Source organism: Gopherus flavomarginatus, chromosome 6 (assembly GCF_025201925.1).
Source record: "Gopherus flavomarginatus isolate rGopFla2 chromosome 6, rGopFla2.mat.asm, whole genome shotgun sequence".
NCBI classification, from domain to species: Eukaryota; Metazoa; Chordata; order Testudines; family Testudinidae; genus Gopherus; species Gopherus flavomarginatus.
Window position 1 is genome coordinate 96,695,823 of NC_066622.1, and position 23,314 is coordinate 96,719,136.

At 46.3% G+C, this 23,314-nt stretch overlaps 1 protein-coding gene and 1 long non-coding RNA gene across 2 annotated transcripts in view; one reads left to right on the plus strand and one right to left on the minus strand.

Annotated features, from left to right (window-relative positions):
• LOC127054009 (core histone macro-H2A.2) overlaps positions 1-23,314 on the plus strand; it is a 43,137-nt gene that overhangs the window by 16,120 nt on the left and 3,703 nt on the right. The window contains exons 4-7 of the mRNA XM_050959620.1: positions 924-1,034; positions 2,922-3,021; positions 10,791-10,880; positions 19,601-19,775. Coding sequence (XP_050815577.1) covers positions 924-1,034; positions 2,922-3,021; positions 10,791-10,880; positions 19,601-19,775 — 476 coding nt within the window. The remainder of the gene's footprint in view (positions 1-923; positions 1,035-2,921; positions 3,022-10,790; positions 10,881-19,600; positions 19,776-23,314) is intronic.
• The window catches only part of LOC127054102 (uncharacterized), a 32,648-nt gene that overhangs the window by 6,497 nt on the left and 2,837 nt on the right, over positions 1-23,314 (minus strand). Inside the window, exon 2 of the long non-coding RNA XR_007775179.1 lies at positions 6,296-6,388. This is a non-coding gene — a long non-coding RNA (uncharacterized LOC127054102). The remainder of the gene's footprint in view (positions 1-6,295; positions 6,389-23,314) is intronic.

A 23,314-nucleotide genomic window follows, 5' to 3' on the forward strand; every position in this document is an offset into this window, starting at 1 on the left:
TTGGTCTGAATGTTCAGAGCTGTGAGGGGCATGGTTTTTTTCCTAGAAGACTTTTGAAGCAAGGCTGCACCAAAGGGTGCATCCCACAGGTGTGAATTTGCAGATGCAACACTCTTGAAAAACTGCAGTTACTGGTGACAAGTTTCAGAGCCATGTTAGTCTGTATCAGCGAAAACAACGAGGAGTCCTTGTGGCACCTTAGAGACTAACAAATTTATTTGGGCATAAGCTTTTGTGGGCTATAATCCACTTCATCAGATGCACGGAGTGAAAAAAAGTAGGCAGGTATAAATATACAGCACATAACACATCTTTTCATGTGCTGTATATTTGAACCTGCCTATTTTTTTCCCTCCATGCGTCTGATGAAGTGGGTATCGCCCACGAAAGCTTATGCCCAAATAAATTTGTTAGTCTTCAAGGTGCCACAAGGACTCCTCGTTGTAGTTACTGGTGAGTAACTTTTCATCTAGGTCATCTGAGTGGTTGTGTGATAGGTAATTATATGATAAAGGTGCCATTGGATTATGATTTATTTTCAAGTTCTAGTGGCTGCTCCCCGTTTGTTTTTCCATATAAATTAGAGCATTTAGCTGTAATTAAGTTTGAGTACTCACAAATTAATGCAGCATAAGTAAAATTACAAAAACAAAAACAAAATTCTCAATAAGCTGCAGACATATGTATGTATTACTAAATCTTACAGTACCACAAACCTCCACTGTGCTTCACCTTTACTTTTACTATGTTTAGTAAATAGTAGAAAACTCTAATGAATAACTTTGGGGTAGTAAAAAGCTATGGTTTGGTTGTTATCCTGTGAAGTTTAGATGAAAAGGCCATTGCTTTGATCTTTTGAAAAATTATAATCACAGACTTTTCCTGACTGTTATTGCATCATTTTGCCTTCTTTCCCCCAACAGAGCAAGCAGAAGGAGAATGAAAAAGAAGGGGCTTCAAATTCAACATCTGAGGATGGACCTGGGGATGGATTCACCATCCTGTCTTCTAAGAGCCTCGTTCCAGGACAGAAGGTAATAGAAGTCAGAGAACAGATGTTATATAGTAAGATATGATAGCATCATAGAGTCTAACATCAGCAAAAGAATATTTCCCATCCTGCATGAACACAAGCTCTCCCCCAGCATTCTGGCTCAGTAGTTTGGGATTTAAACTGGATCCAAACCCCATTGACGTCAGTCAGTTTGGGATTAGGCCCTTATAAGATTTGTCTGCAGATTGAAGGTTTTCAAGATCAAGACTGGATATTCTTTCTTCCTGGTGAGAGTGAAATGATGATTTGGGTCTCCCAGTATGGCTATTGGAGAAGAGGGGGCTATGTTTAGTTAAGGCCTAGCTACGCTGCTTCTCGTTATGTTAACGAACCATGTTTAATCTTCCAGCTAAAATGATTTCTAACAGTTTGGCTGGCCAGAATTCTAAGATGTTTCTAATAGGATTTTGCCATGTCCACATTGTCCAGCTAAACTGTCTAACAAAACTCTCGCCTTCCTCTTTTGTTTCGCATGGTGGTCAGGATTTTTTTTTAGCTTCCTTAACCTCTTATTATCATTCTATTTGAAAGATACTGCATAATTTCTTACAGACTTAACTATGGAGAAATCCTTCAAGCTTTTTCATTTTAAAGGGTAGGATCTTTCAAAGAAAAATATATTTCATCAAATTTCTTCTGAAGATTCCGCGCCCCGCCCCCCCTCGGAGTTGCATGCCCTGCCTTATAAATCTCAGAGCCTTTTAAAAATACTCAATAATTGGAGCCATATGTATGCTTTGTCAGGCCCTCTTTAGCACTGGCTCTATTTGAGATCAGCACCTACAGCTGTTGGCCTGGACCCCTTAGGCACAAGGACCATGTGCAAGACTTGGGCATTGGCACCAAGCCAACAGCACCTCTCCCAGGTTTCAGTAGTCCAGCGTCAATTTGGTTTGATTCACCAGAAACTGGGCATGTTGGCCCTGACTCCTGGTTCTTCAGTCCCTGCTGGGCCACGCTTTAGCATATGAAAAAGTAGCCCTAATTTACAGATTGCATACCACAGCACATAAATCTGGCAAGTTCTTTTGGAGCAATAGTGTAGCTATGTGGATGAGTGTTGGGTCTGCTCTGTTCGAGATATGGGTCCTGTTCCCAGTTCGACCAGATGTGACTTTATGCAGCCTCCCATTTACTTCTGTAAAATGGGGAGGGCTGATACTTAACCTACTCCTAGAGTAGAGTTATTAGGCCTTGCTCAATAATAACAGTTGTGAAGTGCACAGAATTCCACTCAGTGGAATTGGTAAAACTCATTGTTTTCTGGCTACCAGCCCCACATATCTTCTCCAGACCAAAGGGCATTTTCAATAGCAGAAGATTCCATTGTGTATCATCCAGAAGTTCAGGTCTGTATTTCTGCTTCAGAATGAAGTAGGGAGACGCAGTGAGATTAGGGAGCATGCTCACTGCAAATGAAGTACTCACAGAATTTAAAAGCAAATCTCCAGCAGACTCTACTTAATGTGCAACTGGTGAGTTTCCAAAAAGCTTATAGAGCTGTGATGTCATTTTTTGTGTGATAATCTCATATTTCTGTCCTTTTTTCTGTTGTTGAGATTGAACGAAGAGAGAAATGGGACTGTAGAGTCTGTAGAATAGCTTTTTGAACTCTCATTAAGGCTTCAATTATTGGTTGTTTCCAGTTCTGTGATGATGTGTGGGTGGGGAATTAGGCCTGGTGTACTCTAAGAGCATATAAAAGTAAAGTTTAAAAGTTGGAATCAGACAACTTGACTACAGTAAAATGAATGACCCATGAAAGTGGGGTCCATCTGTCTTCTTTTGTAGTAATTTGGTATGAAAATGGTTTCACAGTTAAAATTATTAGTTTAATTCTTTCTGTATTCTCATTCTCATCTTGCAGCTTTCTCTGACACAAAGTGACGTCAGCCATATTGGCTCCATGAAAGTAGAAGGCATTGTTCACCCAACAACTGCTGAAATAGACCTCAAGGAGGAAATAGGTAAGGCTCTGTTGGAAGCAGCAAAGGCAAATCTAGCATTGGACTGATATCTGGTCTACTGGCTGACTGCTGAAATTGAATACTCTTTCATTTCTGTCCTGAAAACCAGGCTGGAATTGAGCAGGAATGGCAGGCTCCAGATATTTGCAGCTAATCGGTGAATTGCAAATAATAGCTAACATACAGATGAGATGACAAATGCCATGATTAAAATAGGATTGGTTTGATATCTTTTCATTCTCCCTTCCAGGTCAAGACTTGTTAAATCTTCTGTGGTCCATAGCAGCTGTACCAATATAGCTGTGCTGCTGCAGTGCATCTGGTGAAGACGCTCTATGCTGATGGGAGAGAGCTCTCCCATTAGCATAAAAAACCCACCTCTGTGAGTGGTGTAAGCTACGTTGGCAGGAGAAGCTCTTCCACCAGCATAGGGCTGTGCACATGAATGCTTATGTTGGTGTAACTTATGTCGCTCAAGGAGGTGGAATATTTACACCGCTGAGCAATGTAAGTTATGCCAACATAGGCTGTAGTATAAACAGCCTAATTGTGGACCTAGTTGATCCTTTATTACTGCCTTTTAAAAGTTTTTATCTTTTTAGAATCCATGGGTGCTAACGCAGTTAAATAATCAATTGTTCTTCAAGTATTTTCTTTGTGGGTGCTCCCCTTTAGGTGCACATGCACCTCTGTAGCTCTGGATCAGAGATTTTCAGTTAGCAATGCCTGTTCAGCCCCAGCCCACGCACCCTGCCTCCTCGTGTTGACACTGAGGCTATAAAGGAGTGTGCGGATGAACTGCCCTCAGTTCCTTCTTAGAATACTTAGTGTAATTAGTTGTTAGTTTCAGTGTTGTTCTAGTTAGTACAGGTAAGTAGGGAGAGGATCATTTCCCCTCTTTCCCTCTAGGGGACTTGTTTCCTTCTGGCAGGACATGCCTGGCTTCTCCAGGCTTCAAACGCTGCCTTTACTGCTCAGAGACCATACCAGTGAGCAACAGCCTCTCTAAATTCTTCCATTGCTTGGGGGAGTCCTACATCACTAAGTGCAACTTCCGTCTAGCCCTCAAGCCCAGGACGAGGAAAAACAGGGAGATTAAGATCAAATTAATCATGGAGCGCTTTCTTCAACCATCGTCTGAGCCAGGTCAGGAGACTCCCAACCTCTCCCCCTCTGCAGCCCCCTCCCTTCCCAATTCATCTATCTCAGGATAGATCCAGCGCCTCTTCTATCTTAGCACAACCTTCTCCTATGAAAGGGGAGGTGTTGGAAGTGTCAGGGAAAACTTCCAAAAACAAGGGCACAGACTCTTACTTTAAGGAGCCAGCTCCAAAAAATGACGAGGTGTCTGGACAGATCTATAGTCTCTGAAGCCTCAGCTTCTTGGCTTGGTACCATTGACTTGAAGGATTCTTCCTCTGGTACCAGCAAGTCTGTGAAGTCCCAGAGTCCCAGAGACATTGCTCTGATAAGATCTCATTATCTTCTTGGAGCAAGGAGGGCTAGCATAGACACTTGGGACGGGAACCATTGGGTTTGGTCCAGCCATTGGTACCTTTGCATTCATCCCAGCTGTTACCTGTATATTCTGCCCAGCCGTCAGTAGCTATGCATTTGGCACCAAGCATGTAACAGTGCCAGGTATCACTGGCATCAACTTTTGTATGCCCACCAATGGTACCATCAGCAACTCTGTCAGTGCAGCTGCTGCATCGGTACCGATCTCTTACTCAGGTTCGCAAGAGTTTAGGTATTCAAGGGACCTCTGAATAACAGATGAGCGAGAGTCCCCACTCCTCTTGGGTACTGAGCATCTGTAGGTGCTGAGACCCTGATCTCTTGATTACCGCCTCTGGTACTGCAGGACTTTCCACTGTTTTCTGTGGGTGTGACACCACTGGACCTGATGGAGGAAGACTTTCAGTCAGTCTCTTCTATTTCTGTTCAGGATTCTCAGACATGTCTCTCCAGGAAGCCTTCATCTGATAGTTATAGGGAGGATCGCGCTTGTTATCAAGGGTGGTGGAACCAATCCTGTATGCCACACCCACTTACAATATGCCCCGCAGTGGGACATATTGGGCTGCCTATTAAAAGCAATTTGTCAGACCACTAGTACCATCTCATAGGGAGGCCAGAGTTGTTCAACTCTCCCATCCCCAACCTGTCCCCCCCCACCGGAGGAGACAATTGAGGAACAGGAAGCTAAGGTGAATAAGGAGGTTACCGCTCAAATACATATTTCATCCTTGTCCCCGGACGAGGCCACCACTCCTTGGGAGATGTTTTTCTTCTGTCCTGGAGGAGGGGACTGTTTTGTGCTTTCCTTCCAATGCCACTTATATTAAGGGTGATGAACAAGATCAGATAAGACAGGTTTCAGAGTAGCAGCCATGTTAGTCTGTATCAGCAAAAAGAGCAGGAGTACTTGTGGCACCTTAGAGGCTAACAAATTTATTTGAGAGAACATGAAACAATGGGTGTTACCATACACATTATAACAAGAGTGATCTGTTAAGGTGAGCTATTATCAGCAGGAGAGAGAAAAATTTTTTTTGTAATAGTAATCAAAATGGCCCATTTCCAGCAGTTGAGAAGAAGGTGTAAGGAGCAGTAGGGGGGGAAAATAGATTTGGGGAAATAGCTTTACTTTGTGTAATGACCCATCCACTCCCAGTCTTTATTCAAACCTAATTTAATGATATCCAGTTTGCAAATTAATTCCAATTCAGCAGTCTTGTGTTGGAGTCTGTTATTGAATTTTGTTGTAATATTGCGACTTTTAGGCCTGTAATCAAGTGACCAGGGAGATTGAAGCGTTCTCCAACTGGTTTTTGAATGTTATAATTCTTGACATCTGATTTGTGTCCATTTATTCTTTTATGTAGAGACTGTCCGGTTTGGCCAATGTACGTGGCAGAGGGGCATTGCTGGCACATATCACATTGGTAGATGTGCAGGTGAACGAGCCTCTGATAGTGTGATTGATGCGATTAGGTCCTATGTGATAGGACAGAGTTATCCTTACAGTGGTGATCTGGCTGAGACAGGACTGGTACTCTTACCTGCTTCACCCATGTGCCCAACCATCATTCAAGCTCCCAACCATTCCTCGTCTAACACAGGATGTGGGTCGCATGCTTCTTCCCAACCTAGTGGTTCTCTGACTCAGAGCGTGGCTCCTTGATGGTTCTCAGGGTTATAATCCTCCTGCTCTTCGGAAGTACAGCAGGTATTACTGAATAGTGGGAAGACATCAGTCTGTACTACTTACCTGCAGAAATGGAGGAGACTCTTCCATTTGTGTTGTTGCTGCCTTCTGCTTGAATCTGTGTCAGTTTCAGTCATCCTGGATTATCAGTTGGATCTAAAGAAATCAGGGTTATCAGTTAGCTCAATTAAGGACCATTTGGCCTTAATATCAGCCATTTAACCTCCAGTAGAAGAGTTCTCCATATTGCTCATCCTGTGTCATCTAGGTTTGTAAGGGTCTGGGGAATTTTTATTCCCAAATTAGGGACCCCATCCCAATGTGGGACCTCAACCTGGTACTTAAATACCTTATGAGATCTCCATTTGAACCTATGGCAACCTGTTCACTCTTGCATTTGTCTATGAAGACGGTCTTCTTAGTAGCCATCATGTTGGCCCCAAGAGTCAGGGATATTGGAGCTTTGATGGCAGGCCCCCTGCCATCTCATGGCATTCTTTAAGGACAAGGTCTGTTAATTCTTGCCTGAAGTTCTACTGAAGTTCCCGAAGCCACATAGTTTCCTATAGGAATCCTGCTTACATACCTGGATGTTAGAAGAGCATTGGTGTTTTACTTAGATAGGACCAAGCAATTTAGAAAGTCACCATTTCCTTTGGAGATAGATCCAAGGAATCCTCAATTTCTAGTCAAGGACTATTGAAGTGGATTTCTGGATGTATTATTGCTTGTTATACGGTTGCAGGTGTTCATCCCCCCAGAGGGTTATAGCACATTCAACCAGATCATAAGCAACTTCTATGGCACTACTGAAGAATGTATCAATATCTGAAATATGTAGAGCCACTACACAGGCTTCAATACATACATTTTTGAAACATTAGGCCCTGATCCAAGCTGTTAGATTCCATATAGCACTTGGTTCTGCAGCACTGTCTTCAGTACTGGACTCTATTCTGAAATTCCCTCCTCCATATGTGGATACTGCTCAGAAGTGGAGCACTGATAGGGACATTACTTGAGGAAGAGGTTACTCACCTTGTGCAGTAACTGGTTCTTGAAGATGTGTCCCTCTATGGGTGCTCCACTGCCTGCCCTCCTCCCCCTCTGCTTCAGTCTGTTCCTTAAGGAATGTTTGGGTGGAGAAAGAACTCATTGTGGTTTGCCTGCACGCTCCTATATAGCCTTGGTGTTCAGCATGAGGAGGCATTGGGTGCATACGCATGCTGAACAGATGCGGTTAACTAAAAATCTCCGATCAAGGGCTTGAGAGGCACATGCGCACCTGAAGTGGAACACCCATAGGGACACACATCTTGAAGAAACGCAGTTACTGCACAAGGTGAGTAATCCCTTCATATATCCCTTTCTGTATTAGTTATTTTGTATTTGCATTTGAAAAAGCTCAGAAGGAAATGAAATATATTCATACTACTGCTTATGTCTTTCGCTGTAGATCTCACATGCTTTGTGAACATCAGTGTCATAAGCCTAACACCACTTCTGTGAGATAAGGAAGTATTATTATCCCATTTTATAAGTGGGGAATCTGAGGCACAGGGCAGTGAAGTTACTTGCCCAATATCAGTTGCAGTCAGGATCCCAGAAATAGGCATAGGGTCAGGGCTTTATATAACCATTCAGCAAGGATTTCATCCCCACTGGCATCTCAACTGTTTGTTTATTTTATAAATGATTGCAGAAAAGCAATTGGATCAGTTACCTCAGCTGATTCTGGAAGTCCAATAAAATACAATTTCTGCTGGCATAATTTTCCTGATTGTCCACTTTCTTCACCAGGGAACTGAAGTGAAGTTGCAGAGTAGCGATATCTCTGCCAATAAGCACTGTATCGTCTTCTAAATTGCTGAACCTGGCTTTTAGGTTAGCAGTTTTGAGGTATTCTTGGAAAATTCTTGCAATGCACATTTTGTATTTTGATTAGAATTTTTTCATAGCCTGTGCACATCTTATTTACGATAGTTTCTAGTACAGTAACTCCTCACTTGAAGTTGTCCCGGTTAACATTGTTACGTTGCTGATCAGTTAGGGAACATGCTCATTTAAAGTTGTGTAATACTCCCTTTTAAAGTAATTTGGCAGCCGCCTGCTTTGTCTACTGCTTGCAGGAAGAGCAGCCCGTTGCAGCAGGAAGAGCAGCCCGTTGCAGCTAGCTGGTGGGGGCTTGGAACCAGGGTGGACTGGCAGCCCCCTATCAGCTCCCCGCTCCCCTAAGTTCCCTGTGCAGCAACTGCCTGCAGTTCAGCTGTGTCCCTCCCCCCACTGCCATGTGCTGCTCCTGCCTTCTGCCTTGGAGCTGCTCCCCGAGACTCCTTGCTGTGCCGGGGGGGAGGGAAGGAAGAGGGGGGCTAACGTCAGGGTGTCCCCTTGCTCCTGCACCCCACTTACCCCATCTTCCATAGAGAAGAGCTCAGGAGGAAGGGAGCTTTTTAGCAGCAGCTGTGGTCTCAGAAAACTCATCTAATTAACAAGGCACTGTGCTTAAGGGAAATGCACATATCTCCCTCCATTCCTGCTGCCTTGCAGAGTGATAGAGTTAACCCTGGAGGGCTTAGCCAATTGCTAATTTGTCATTTAGCAGTAAGGGAAATATCCCACCCTCTGACTCCTCCACCTCGACCAAGCTTTACAATCATCATCACTGTGTACCAGTATTAAATTGTTTATTTAAAACTTATAGAGTGTGTGTGTGTGTGTGTGTGTGTGTGTGTGTGTGTGTGTTGTGACAAAGCTCCTCCTCTACCTTGGTGGATCCTGCGCTTATTGGTGGATTTGCTTGCCTCAGAGGTCTTCCCTTCTGGTGGAACCCACAGTCTGCTCAACTCCTCCTGTGTCTGATCAGGAGTTGGGAGGTTTGGGGGGAACCCGGGTCCACTCTCTACTCTGGGTTCCAGCCTCAGGCCCTGTGGATTGCAGCTGTTTATAGTGCCTCATGTAACAGCTGCATGACAGCTACAATTCCCTGGGCTACTTCCCCATGCCTCCTCCAAACACCTTCTTTATCCTCACCACAGGACCTTCCTCCTTGGTGTCTGATAATGCTTGTACTCCTCAGTCCTCCAGCAGCACTTCTACTTCTCCTTCTCCTTCTCCTTCCCACTCCCACTCCCACTCCCACTCCCACTCCCAGCTTCTTGCGCCTCTTGCTCCCAGCTCCTCACACATACACCACAAACTGAAGTGAGCTCCTTTTTAAACCCAGGTGCCCTGATTAGCCTGCCTTGATTGGCTGCAGGTGTTCTAATCAGCCTGTCTGCCTTAATTGGTTCTAGCAGGTTCCTGATTACTCTAGTGCTGCCCCTGCTCTGGTCACTCAGGGGACAGAAAACTACTCACCCAGTGACCAGTATATTTGCCCTCTAACAGACTCCTGTACCCCACTGGTGTGGGTCTGTCACAGTATGTATATAATATATTCTTTTGTCTGGTGAAAAAAATTTCCCTGGAACCTAACACCCTCATTTACATTCATTCTTTTGGGGAGATTGGATTTGCTTAACATGGTTTCACTTAAAGTCTCATTTTTCAGGAACATAACTACAACGTTAAGTGAGGAGTTACTATGTGAGAGATCTGGTTCCCATGCTTTCATCCTTCTCAGCGCTATCTGAGGAGCAAGTACTGCAAACACTACTATACACTTTTCTTTAAACCTATATTATAAAAAAGGTGGCATATTTTATAGAGAACTAAAATTCAGGTACTTCAAATAATAAGATACTAACTCAATGTACCAAAACCAATAAAAAAAAAAGTGTTACATGCTGTGTTATTTTCAAGAACTCAAATAATAAGCAGATGTGTTGGACAGTACAAAAAAGCATACCTTAACTTCAAGATTTTAACAATAAGGTCATTCTGCTGGTATCTCATATTATCGGGAGATGATTTAATTTAATTATGCATATTAAGAACAATGATGGTCAAATGTAACTGGCATTTAGAAAAATTTAGCAAATTTAAACCTTCTAAATTTTCCATTCATGTATATCCTCTCACTTTTTTATTACTATTATTATATCAGGGGAAAAAAATAGAGGTGGCTTTCTGTTTGCGATGTCAGAATCTCATTTTTATGATATATCCGGAGAACTGAACAGGCTTCACTTACAAAAATGCATTTTTAAAAAGTTAAATACAACATTATTTTCTCTTGGTTGTTTATATACTAACCTCTTTTTTTCTGAGTGAAGTAGGAAAGAGGGAATATTTTAGTTTGTTCATGGTGAAGAATATGTGATCATTCCACATCGTTTAAACATACAATGTTTATTTCATACATTTTTTGGTTCACACATGTTAACAAACATTTATTCATTTGGCTTTTGTAAAATGCATAAATGTTAATAAAAATAAGTACTAATAATAACAGGTAGTTTAGGATTGATAAATAAATCCTGGTGAATAAGAGTAAATCAAGATAATACATGTTTAACTTTTGTTCTTGAAACAATTTGCAGTTGTATTTTCTTTTAAAAAGAAATACAGTTTGTTTTGTTAGTTTCAAATAAAAGCCTTTTGCTTTGTTTCCTTGCAGGCAAGGCCTTGGAAAAGGCTGGTGGGAAAGAATTTTTAGAAACAGTAAAAGAGCTCCGCAAATCACAAGGACCTTTGGAAGTTGCTGAAGGTAAAAAGGGCACTATATTATCTTTTTTAATATATCAGCTTTTCCTCCTCCCAAATACTCATTCTTTTCTCCTGCCACTCTGATCTGTTCTTGGGTTAATCTAGAGCTTTGTCTACACTAAGAAATATTTTTTAAAAAATCTCTCTGGTGATGTAGAAGCTCCTGTGCCTTCCTTCTAACTGGTGCTGGTATAGGCGATATACCTGGATGATACGGAGGGGGCTAGGGTCCCCCTGTTCTGTGCCCATCACATGGCTTTGTTTTTTAGCCCCCTGGCAGTAGTTAGGCTGGCTTAACTTACACCAGGGGCCATTTCTGCCCATGGCAGCCCCAAGATTGGGGGAATGCAAAGCTGAGCTTTATGACCTTTGACTTATCCTCCACCCCCAGATTTGCACATTGTGTGTTCCTCAGCCATAGCTAAGGATCCACCTCGCAGTATAATATATTCAGTAGTTTGTAAGTTACCTTGTATTAAACCAATTTTATTAGAACAAATAATCAAAGCAGAAGTTTTCCCTAACTGTACTTTAAATGTTTGAATATAAATATAGATGTAAATCTTGTGATTATCTTTTTCCTTAAATTGTTATTCTCCCACCCTGGCACAACAGCTATATTATCAAAAATATAATTATGAAAGAAATACTTGTGGAAATTTTAAAATATCTGTGGCAATATATAACTCTGAATTTACTTTGTGGAGGTTGCATCTTACCTGTGAACAAAATTAACTGATTTCTAGGGGTTGAAGATGGAAGAAAGATTATATCAAATGTTCCCTACAATACATTTTCTAATACCTTGTCCAATCTAGTGTTTCAAAACCACAGAGACTGGATGCTGTAAATAGTCTCATTTTAAAAATCCCCCAAATAAATAGCCTAGTTTTAAAAGCAAGGGGCCATGGTGAAGGGATTTTACCATTTGTGTTGTCACGTTATGTTGGTATTTTTAAAATTGCCACTTCCATTATTTTAGATATTAATGTATGATACTAAAAAAATTTTTAATGGCTGGAGCTCTCCTGTAAATACTGTGCTCCATCCTAAAGGTGACTGACTGTATGTTAAAGTGGTAGATCAGAAAATTCTTGTGTATATTTTAAATAGCACCACTTATAAGTAAGCTTTCTCAACAATTTCCATTATAACGTGAGTAAAGAGCAGAGATGTTTTTTTACCTATGTTTTTGGCACTGTTGTGAATACCATGTCTAGTTCTGGTGTCTGCAATTCAAGGATGTTGATAAATTGGAGGGTTTAGAGAAGAGCCACGAGAATAATTAAAGGATTAGCAAATGTGCCTTATGCTGATAGGCTCAAGGAGCTCAATGTATTTAGCTTAACAAAGGGAAGGTTAGGGAGTGACTTGATTACAGTGTGTAAGTACCTGCATGGGGAACAAATATTTAATAATGGGATCTCTAATCTAGCAGAGAAAGGTATAACACGAGCCAATGGCTTGAAGTTGAAGCTGTACAAATTCAGACTGGAAAGAAGGTGTAGATTTTAACAGTGAGCGTATCTAACCATTGGAACATCTTACCAAGGGTCCTGTTGGATTCTCCATCACTGGTGATTTTTAAATCCAGATTGGATGTTTTTCTAAAATATAGTCAAGGAATTATTTTGCAAAAATTTTATAGCCTGTGTTATAAAGGAGATCAGACTAGATGATAACAGTGGTTTCATCTGGCCTTCTAATCTACAAATAAGACCCTGTTTTTAGTTGCTTACAACTTTGCCAAACTTTATCCATTTCCTTGAAGTTGAGTGGGACCCTGGAGAATTGGATTCTATTGCATGCCCTGCCACCAAGTTCCTATGTGAGCCTGGGCGAGTCACTTAAACCATACTTTTCATAGTTAGGCACTAATTATATGTTCCTCGTTTTTTGGGTGGCCAATATGAGACACGTGGTGACAGATTTGAAGAAGTGCTGCACACTTACAACTGCAACTGAAGTTGATTGGAACTGTACTTTCAACATATAAAGTGCCATCAAAATATTAACTACTCTGAAAAATCACCTCCCAGGTGCCTCAAGCTGGACATTCAAAACTGTTGGGATACTTTTGATCTTAATCTCTTTGTGCCTCTATTTCCCATATGTAAAATGGGAATAATAAGGTGCTGTGAAGATAAATTCATTAAAAGTCTGTGAAGCTTTCAGATATAATTGAGCGAATACCATAGAAATGCCCATCAGAAAATTAGTAATACTGTATTCTTCTTCGAGTGATTGCTCATATGCATTCCAGTTAGGTGTGTGTGTGCCGCGTGCATGTTTGTCGGAGAAACTTTTACCCTAGCAACACTCGGCGGCTCGGCTGGGCGCCCCCTGGAGTGGCGCCGCTATGGCGCCTAATATATACCCCGGCCGACCCGGCCACCCTTCAGTTCCTTCTTACCGCCCGTGTCGGTCGTTGGAACAGTGGAGTGCAGCTTAGCTGACCTCCACCTTCCCTAGCTACTCGTAGTTTCTTCTAGTTATATTCGTAGTATAGTTTACTGTTGTTGTGTATATATATAGTTCATTAGAGTTAGTTGTAGTTTATAGTTATAGTTGTTAATCAGTAAGTGTTGCGGGGTTCAGGGGATAGCCCCTTCCCCGCACCCGGTGCCGGAGCTCATGCCTGGCTCACCGGGTTTCAAGCAGTGTTCGGCCTGTCATAGGCCGATGCCGACAGGAGATCCCCATGACTCCTGTTTGAAGTGCCTAGGGGAATCGCACTTATCGGCTAAGTGCCCAATTTGCAAGGCTTTTAAGCCAAGGACAAAAAAGGAGCGGGACATTAGATTGAAGCAGCTCCTGATGGAAGCGGCCCTGACACCGTCGCCCTCGGCACCGAGCACGAGCCAGTCGGTGAGCAAAGGCACCCCTACGGCACCGGGCGTCGCCGGTACGCCTAAGGATTCCCGGCACCGGCCACCGCCAGCACCGAAATCGACCCCACGCCGCTCCCTCTCCCCGAGGTCAAAGACGGCGAAGGGTCAGATGACAACGTCAGTGTTGCAGCCAGAGACTGCACCTAAGGCTGACCGCCCGGCACCGATAACTGCCGTGGCACAGCCAAAACTGGTGCCATCGACTCCAGCTCCACGAGGGCAGTTGAGTCCGGCACCCGACAGCTCCCCGGCACCGGCCGTGGTAGAGTTCACCTTACCATCGACTCCGGAGACTATCTCTGTGGCGAGGGACATGATTGCCATCACTGAAGCGGCACCGCCCCTACCCCCGGCACCGCCGGTGCGGGTATTGCAGTCCCTGGGCAAGCCGACCCTGACCAGACCGCCGTCGATCAGCTTAGGGGTCCGGCACCGATCAAGATCATGGTCCTGCCGCCGCTCTGAGTCGAGACATTGCTCCCGATCTCGACGTCGCTCTCGGTCTCGGCACCGGTCCTCGCCCTAGCGCCGGTCGGGCTCTGGGCACCGGTCAGGCTCTCGGCACTGGTCAGTCTCTCGATCACCAACACGCTACTCGCGGTACCGCTCCAGTTCCCAGCACCGTACCAGGCACCATACCTGCCGGAGGAGATCAGGGCGTAGAGACTCAAGATCCCGGTCGACCTCCCGGCGCCGGACCGGTCGCAGGTCCCGGTCTCGCTCTCGGTACCGCTATGAGTACCGGCACCGGTCCCCACGATCAAGAGATGCAAGATCGGTCGGGACTTTGGCTCCAGGTTTTTCTGCTCCACCTTGGCCGTCCAGACACACGTCCGCATCCTCCCAGGCGGACAGCTACTACGACCGGGACCGGGATACAGAGGTACCGGTGGGGGTGTTCCAGGACTCTCGGCCACAGGACATGGGACCTCAGCAGTGGTCCTTCTGGACACCCTGGGCGTACCACCAAGCCCAGGGTGCTCCTCTGGTCCAGACCCGCTCTGCTGCCTCAGAACATCGGGCACCAGTGGCCACCATTTCTTGCCCCCCCGCAGTTGAGTCGGAAGAGCAAGTTACACATCCTCCGGACTCCCCAGGGCATCTGGAGCAGGAGCCGTCCCAGGAGCAGGAGGCCGTCCAAGACCCCCTCATCCCCGGGGTATCCTTCTCTTCCTCACTGGATGAGGCTGTGGCAGGGACCTCATCGTCAGGGCCCCCGCCGATAGACCTCAGGGCCCATCAGGACCTCCTGCACAGAATGGCCCTCAACATCAACCTCCCAGTGGAGGAGGTCCCAGAAGTCGAGGACCCCGTGGTGAGCATCCTCACCGCTGATGCTCCCATCCGGGTCGCGCTGCCGTTCATTAAGACCATCCAGGCCACTCCTGACACCCTCTGTCTCCAGCCTCCATTCCACCGATGGCAAAGGGAGTTGAAAGAAAGTACATGGTACCCTCTCGGGGGTACGAGTACTTGTACATCCATCCTCCTCCCTCCTCCTTAGTTGTCCAGTCAGTCAACGAAAGGGAACGACATGGCCAGCAGGCACCGGCCCCGAGGTCCAAAGAGGCCAGACGAATGGATCTCCTGGGTCGTAAGGTGTACTCAGCAGGGGCCCTACAGCTCCGGGTGGCCAACCAACAGGCTCTACTGAGCCGCTATAACTATAACACTTGGGCTGAAGTGGGTAGGTTCTCCGAGCTGCTGCCCCCGGACTCACGCCAGGAGTTCAATGCGTTCCTGGAGGAGGGCAAGAAAGTGGCCAAGACCTCTCTCCAGGCCTCCCTGGACGCGGCCGACTCGGCAGCCAGAACCTTGGCATTGGGGATTACCATGAGGCGCATCTCTTGGCTCCAGGTCTCTAACCTGCCTCCGGAACTGCAGTACACCATCCAGGACTTACCCTTTGATGGCAAGGGTTTGTTCTCGGAGAAGACCGATCCCAGGCTGCAGAGCCTGAAGGATAACAGAGTCATCATGCGCTCGCTGGGGATGCATACCCCCGTAACCCAGCGTAGACCCTTCAGGCCTCAAACTCACCGCCCGTATTTTCCACCTCGCCAGAGGCAGGACTTCAATAGAAGGCGCGGGCGGGGAGGCCGCAGACACCAGTCCGGTTCCCAAGGAGGCCAAAACCAGGGACCCTCTAAGGCACCACCGGGCCCCAAGGCCAACTTTTGAAGGTGTGCCCGGGGACGGCGTACCAGCCTCAGAACAGTATCCTCTCCCTCCCTTCTCCAACCGCCTCTCCCACTTCCTCCCGGCGTGGTCCCAATTAACATCAGACCTTTGGGTTCTGCGCACAGTGAAGCAGGGATACCACCTCCAATTTGCTTCATCACCACTCTCCCGCCCCCCTTCCCGGTCCCTCTTCAGGGACCCCTCTCACGAGCAAGCCCTCCTACAGGAGGTCCAATCTCTCCTCGCTGCAGGAGCTACAGAGGAGGTACCTCTAGACGAGAGAGGAAAGGGGTTTTATTCCCGATATTTTCTGATCTCCAAGGGAGGCCTCAGACCTATCCTAGACCTGCGCGGACTCAACAAATGGATGCTCAAGCTGAAGTTCCTTATGGTCTCCCTGGGAACGATTATCCCCTCACTGGATCCTGGAGACTGGTACGCCGCCCTCGACATGAAGGATGCGTACTTCCATATTGCCATCTTTCCACGGCACAGGAAGTACCTTCGCTTTATGGCCAACCACCAGCACTTCCAATTCACAGTCCTCCCCTTCGGCCTCTCCACGGCCCCAAGGGTGTTTACAAAGTGCATGGCTGTCGTTGCCGCCCACCTCCGCCGGCAACAGATACATGTGTTCCCGTATCTGGACGACTGGCTCCTCAAGGAGTCCTCTCAGTCTCAGGTACGGCAGCACGTCAATGTAGTTACGGACCTATTCTCCCAGTTGGGACTACTCCTCAACACCGAGAAGTCCACCCTGGTCCCCACGCAGAGGCTGGACTTCATAGGGGCAACACTGGACTCCACTCAAGCCAGCGCCTACTTGCCTCAGCCCCACTTCCAAGCGATCGTATTGATCATACGACGCTTACAGGCCTCCCCGATCACCTCAGCTCGCACCTGTCTCGGACTCCTGGGGCATATGGCCGCATGTACTTATGTGACAAAGTATGCCAAGCTCCGCATGAGACCCTTCCAAACGTGGCTCCATTCGGTCTTCCGCCCGGGCAGGGACCCTATAGACGTCCTGGTGACAGTTCCCCCCAGCCCCCTCTGCTCCCTCGATTGGTGGCTAACTCCATCCCTGGTATGCGCAGGGATGCCGTTCCATCAACAGCCACCATCGATGACCTTAACGACGGATGCGTCATCCCTCAGTTGGGGGGCCCACCTAGGTCACCTGTGTACCCAGGGCCTTTGGTAGTCCCAGGAGCTGACACTCCATATAAACGTCCGCGAGTTGAGGGCAGTCCGCCTTGCCTGCCAGGCGTTTCAACAACATCTGCACGGCCATTGTGTTTCGGTATTCACGGACAACACAATGGCCATGTACTACATCAACAAGCAAGGAGGGACCCGCTCGTCTCCCTGTGTCAGGAGGCCATTCGACTCTGGGACTTCTGTATAGCCCAGTCGATAGATCTAGTGGCGTCCTTCCTTCAGGGGGTCCAGGAACGCTTTGGCAGATCGGCTCAGCTGATCCTTTCTATGTCACGAGTGGTCAATAAGACCGGACGTCATCCATTCACTCTTCTGGAGGTGGGGATTTCCCCGCATAGACCTGTTCGCCTCCCGCTCGAACAGGAAGTGCCAGGAGTTCTGCTCTTTTCAGGGTCTCTCCCCGGGGTCGATCACGGACGCATTCCTCCTGTCGTGGAGGCACCACCTGTTGTACGCCTTCCCTCCGTTTCCCCTGGTTCACAAGGTCCTGTTGAAGCTCCACAGGGACAAAGCGCATCTGATCCTGATCGCACCTGCGTGGCCCAGACAGCACTGGTTCACCATCCTGCTAGATCTGTCCGTAGACACCCCAGTTCCCCTCCCTCTCCTCCCGGACCTGATCACACAAGACCGCGGCAGGCTTCGTCACCCAGACCTGCGAGCTCTCCACCTCACAGCGTGGCTCCTGCGTGGCTAAACGCGGCAGAGTTGAGCTGTTCCACGCTGGTTCAGCTTGTTCTCCTCAGCAGCAGGAAGCCTTCCACCCGCTTCACGTACTTGGCAAAGTGGAAACGCTTCTCTTGCTGGTGCGCAACTCAGGGCGTTACTCCTTCGGATGCCTTGATCCCCACGGTCCTAGACTACCTCTGGTACCTTAAGCAGCAGGGCCTAGCGACATCCTCTCTGAAGGTGCACTTAGCGGCCATATCCACTTTCCAGCCAGGCGAGGGCGGCCACTCCGTGTTCTCCCACCCCTTGGTCTCTAGGTTCATTAAGGGCCTAGAGCGTCTCTATCCCCCCGTACGTCACCCTGCCCCTACCTAGGATCTTAACTTGGTCCTAACCATGCTCATGCTCCCGCCATTTGAGCCTCTAGCGACTTCCTTGCTCCTGTACCTATCGTGGAAAACAGTCTTCCTGGTGGCCATTACATCGGCCAGGCGGGTCTCCGAACTAAGAGCTCTCACGGTGGACCCCCCATACACTCTTTTCCATAAAGACGAGGTACAGCTGCGCCCTCATCCGGCGTTCCTCCCTAAGGTTGTGTCTGCCTTCCACACCAACCAGGACATCTTCCTCCCGGTCTTCTTTCCAAAGCCCCACTCTTCTTGGCGGGAGCAGCAGCTACACTCCTTAGATGTACGCAGGGCACTCGCCTTCTACATTGAGCGTACGAAGCCGTTCCGAAAGTCTCCCCAACTGTTTGTGGCGGTCGCGGAATGGATGAAAGGCCTGCCAGTCTCTTCCCAGAGGATCTCCTCCTGGGTGACTGCTTGCATTCGCACATGCTATGACCTAGCTCATGTCCCTTCAGGCCACCTTACAGCGCACTCTACTAGAGCTCAAGCGTCATCAACCGCCTTCCTGGCACGCGTGCCTATCCAGGAGATATGCCGTGCAGCGAACTGGTCATCTGTCCACACCTTCACCTCGCACTACGCGCTGGTCCAGCAATCTAGAGATGATGCAGCCTTTGGCGCAGCGGTTCTATATACTGCCACATCTCACTCTGACCCCTCCGCCTAGGTAAGGCTTGGGAATCACCTAACTGAAATGGATATGAGCGATCACTCGAAGAAGAAAAGACGGTTACTCACCTTTGTAACTGTTGTTCTTCGAGATGTGAATATCCATTCCAAACCCAGACTCCTTCCCCACTGTCGGAGTAGCCGGCAAGAAGGAACTGAAGGGTGGCCGGGTCGGCCAGGGTATATATTAGGCGCCATAGCGGCGCCACTCCAGGGGGCGCCCAGCCGACCCGCCGAGTGTTGCTAGGGTAAAAGTTTCTCCGACGAACGTGCACGCGGCGTGCACACACCTAACTGGAGTGGATATGAGCAACACATCTCGAAGAACAACAGTTACAAAGGTGAGTAACTGTCTTTTCAGTAGAGAGTTTGAATGTGTGTTAAATAAGGCCTGAGACCACACACAGAATGAGGATAAAGACAAATATTAAATAACTAACCATTCACTGAATGAGACATGGATCCTGTGGAAAAAGTATCTGATCATGTAATTAAACAACCTTAATTCCGGAACCTATGCTAATTCTGGAATGCTTGATTTTGCAGCCTTGATGTTCTTGCAAGTTTTCTGGAGTGAACAATAATTAGTGTTGTGAGTGAAGTGCTTTGGGATGGAAGGTGTGATAAATTGTAAAATGATTATATTAGAAACTAATCATCACCTTTTCTTTATGTATCAGCTGCCCTCAGCCAGTCCAGTGGACTAGCAGCAAAGTTCGTGATCCATTGTCACATCCCACAGTGGGGTTCAGACAAATGTGAAGAGCAACTTGAGGAGACTATTAAGAACTGCTTAACAGCTGCAGAAGACAAGAAATTGAAATCTGTGGCTTTCCCACCTCTCCCCAGTGGCAGGTACGAATCTTTACCCAGAAGAGGCTGATATATTATTGCAAATTGACTATTGTAAGTGGCATCTGTGGCAGGAAGGGGGATTATTATAGAGGCCAGATTCTACTTCCATTGAAGTCAGTGGCAAAACTCCAGTTGACTTCAGTGGTGCAGGTTCAGGCACAAAGTGCTCTTCTTGAGTAAAATGGTATGAAGTGTCATTTTTGCATGAAGATATCAATAAAAAAACACTTTATAATAAATTATGTAGAACATAATCTAATAAAAAGGAGATTCAAATCTGGCAGATCAAAAATTGGGCCTACCAACTATGTTTTGTGTTGTTGGTGAATAATTGTTTTAATCTCTGGGCCTAATTTATGACTGTTATTCCTTTTTATGCTACCTAACCTCACAATGATGTTTCTCATTATAAAACTCTGTTAGCTTCAATGCCAGCATTAAATTGGATATAAATAATAATGAAGCAAGCACCTAGTCTATGCCTAAGCAGTTTGATAGAAGATGGTAAATTTTGGTTTGTTTATATAGGTTTCTCCCAAGAACACCCATTAAACAAGATCGTTGTTCAAAATCTTTTCTTTTAGATAAAATTTGTTTTGTTTTTAGAATGTGATCTGCACTGAAAAGCAACTGTAAAAATCATTGTGGGATTGCAGGTTTGTCTCCCAATAATTTGCAGATCAGTTGTGCTTGGTTGACATGTAAAAAACAGTGTTTTGTTATTTTTTTAACTGCCTGCCCTCTAACCCACTTTGGACTCTGTCAGTAACAAAGCTTATGCAAAACAATTTAAGCCTTCATTTACACTTATGCAAACCTGCTGGCTGCAGCAGATGCCCTTAGTTACACTTGCACAATCTTTTATGTTTGAGTTTGTAGAGATTTAAATGATTGGACCGAAGTAAATGATTTTGTTGGTTACTTACAAGAAGGAGTATCTGTCTTAGGGTACGTCTACACTACAGGATTATTCCGATTTTACATAAACCGGTTTTGTAAAACAGATTGTATAAAGTCGAATGCACGTGGCCACACAAAGCACAATAATTTGGTGGTGTGCATCCATGTACCGAGGCTAGCGTCGATTTCTGGAGCGTTGCACTGTGGGTAGCTATCCCGTAGCTATCCCATAGTTCCTGCAGTCACCCCCGCCCATTGGAATTCTGGGTTGAGATCCCAATGCATGATGGTGCAAAAACAGTGTCGCGGGTGATTCTGGGTAAATGTCGTCACTCATTCCTTCCTCCGTGAGAGCAACGGCAGACAATCATTTCGCACCCTTTTTCCCTGGATTGCCCTGGCAGACGCCATAGCATGGCAGCCATGGAGCCCGTTTTGCCTTTTGTCACTGTCACCGTATGTGTACTGGCTGCTGCTGACAGAGGCGGTACTGCAGCGCTACACAACAGCATTCATTTGTCTTTGCAAGGTAGCAGAGATGGTTACCAGTTGTTCTGTACTGTCTGCTGTGCCATTGTAAATTGGCAAGGAGATGACGGTTAGCAGTCATTCTATACCGTCTGCTGCTGTCATGGGTGCTCCTGGCTGGCCTTAGCTGAGGTCGGCCGGGGGTGCAAAAACAAAAATGGGAATGACTCCCCAGGTCATTCCCTCCTTTATGTTGTATCTAAAAATAGAGTCAATCCTGCCTAGAATATGGGGCAAGTGTACTAGAGAACCAGTGTATCAGAGAGCACAGCCGCTCCATGTCAGACTCCACAGAAATGATGAGCTGCATGCTATTCCAGGGGGTGTCCCTGCAACAACCCCACCCGTTGCTTCCCTCCTCCCCCAACCCTTCTGGGCTACCATTGCAGGGTCCCCCCATTTGTGTGATGAAGTAATAAAGAATGCAGGAATAAGAAACACTGACTTTTTAGTGAGATAAAATGAGGGGGAGGCAGCCTCCAGCTGCTATGATAGTCCAGGCAGTACAGAATCTTTTCTTTAGACATGAAAGAGTGGGGGCTGATGGAGTTCAGCCCCCAGTTGCTATGATGAGGATGGTTACCAGCCGTTCTGTATCATCTGCCAGGAATAACCGGGAGTCATTCCTATTTTTTACCCAGGCGCCCCCGGCCAACCTCACCTGAGGCCAGCCAGGAGCACTCACGGGATGATGACAAGGACGGCTACCAGTCCTACTACACTATACCGTCTGCCACCAGGGAAGGGAGAGGAAAGGATGCTGCTGTTCATTGCCTCAGCACCGTGTCTACCAGCAGCATGCAGTAGACATACGGTGACATTGAAAAAAGTCAAGAAACGATTTTTTTCCCTTTTTATTCATGGGGGGGGGAGGAGGGTAAACTGACGAGCTATACCCTGAACCACCCCAGGCAATGTGTTTGACCCTACAGGCATTGGGAGCTCAGCCAAGACTGCAAATGCTTTTCGGGGACTGTGGGATAGCTGGAGTCCTCAGTCCCCTCCCCCCCCGCCCCCCCCATGAGCGTCCATTTGATTCTTTGGCTTTCCGTTACACTTGTCACACAGCACTGTGCTGTGGACTCTGTATCATAGCCTGGAGATTTTTTTCAAATGCTTTGGCATTTCGTCTTCTGTATCGGAGCTCTGATAGAACAGATTTGTCTCCCCATACAGCGATCAGATCCACTATCTCCCGTACGATCCATGCTGGAGCTCTTTTTGGATTTGGGACTGCATCGCCACCCAGGCTGATCAGAGTGCCACGCTGGGCAAACAGGAAATGAAATTCAAAAGTTCGTGGGGCTTTTCCTGTCTACCTGGCCAGTGCATCCGAGTTCAGATTGCTTTCCAGAGCGGTCACAGTGGTGCACTGTGGGATACCACCCGGAGGCCAATACCGTTGATTTGCGGTCACACTAACCCTAATCCGATATGGTAATACCGATTTCAGCGCTACTCCTCTCATCGGGAAGCAGTACAGAAACCGGTTTAAAGAGCCCTTTATATCAATATAAAGGGCCTTGTTGTGTGGACGGGTGCAGCGTTAAATCGGTTTAATGCTGCTAAAATCGGAATAAACGCGAAGTGTAGACCAGGCCTTACTCTTTCTCATTGTGTTGGCTCTACTGTGTTAATAGGAATAAAAAAGGTTAAAAAAAACCCTTATTCCTAAAATGAGCAGATGTGTCGCTGAATGCACAGAAAGAGCTGATCTGATAAGTAATATGCTATTTTTACATAATCACTTTTCAAACTAGGATCATATTTTTAAGGGATCAGGATATAAATGTAAATGGAAATAGAATATCATGTTAATGCATGTGTTGTTTCATTCATTGTTTCCATCCTTGGTTTGACTGTGTTTTAGTCAGAGTTAGGTTTGATAGGTCAATAGTGTTCTCTCTTTTTATTATTTAATTGTAGCTTTTAAAATAAATTTGATTTCTAGTTTTCAAATTAGTGTAATCTGCACTGTGACCCTCTTCTTTAGAGTGCTTGTTCATATATATTCCATGATTGGTGCACACGCACCCCATGCACTCAAGATTGGAGTTTTTGGCCAGTAGAGTCCATTGGGGCTGCACATGTGCCAACTGTCCTGGTGCTTC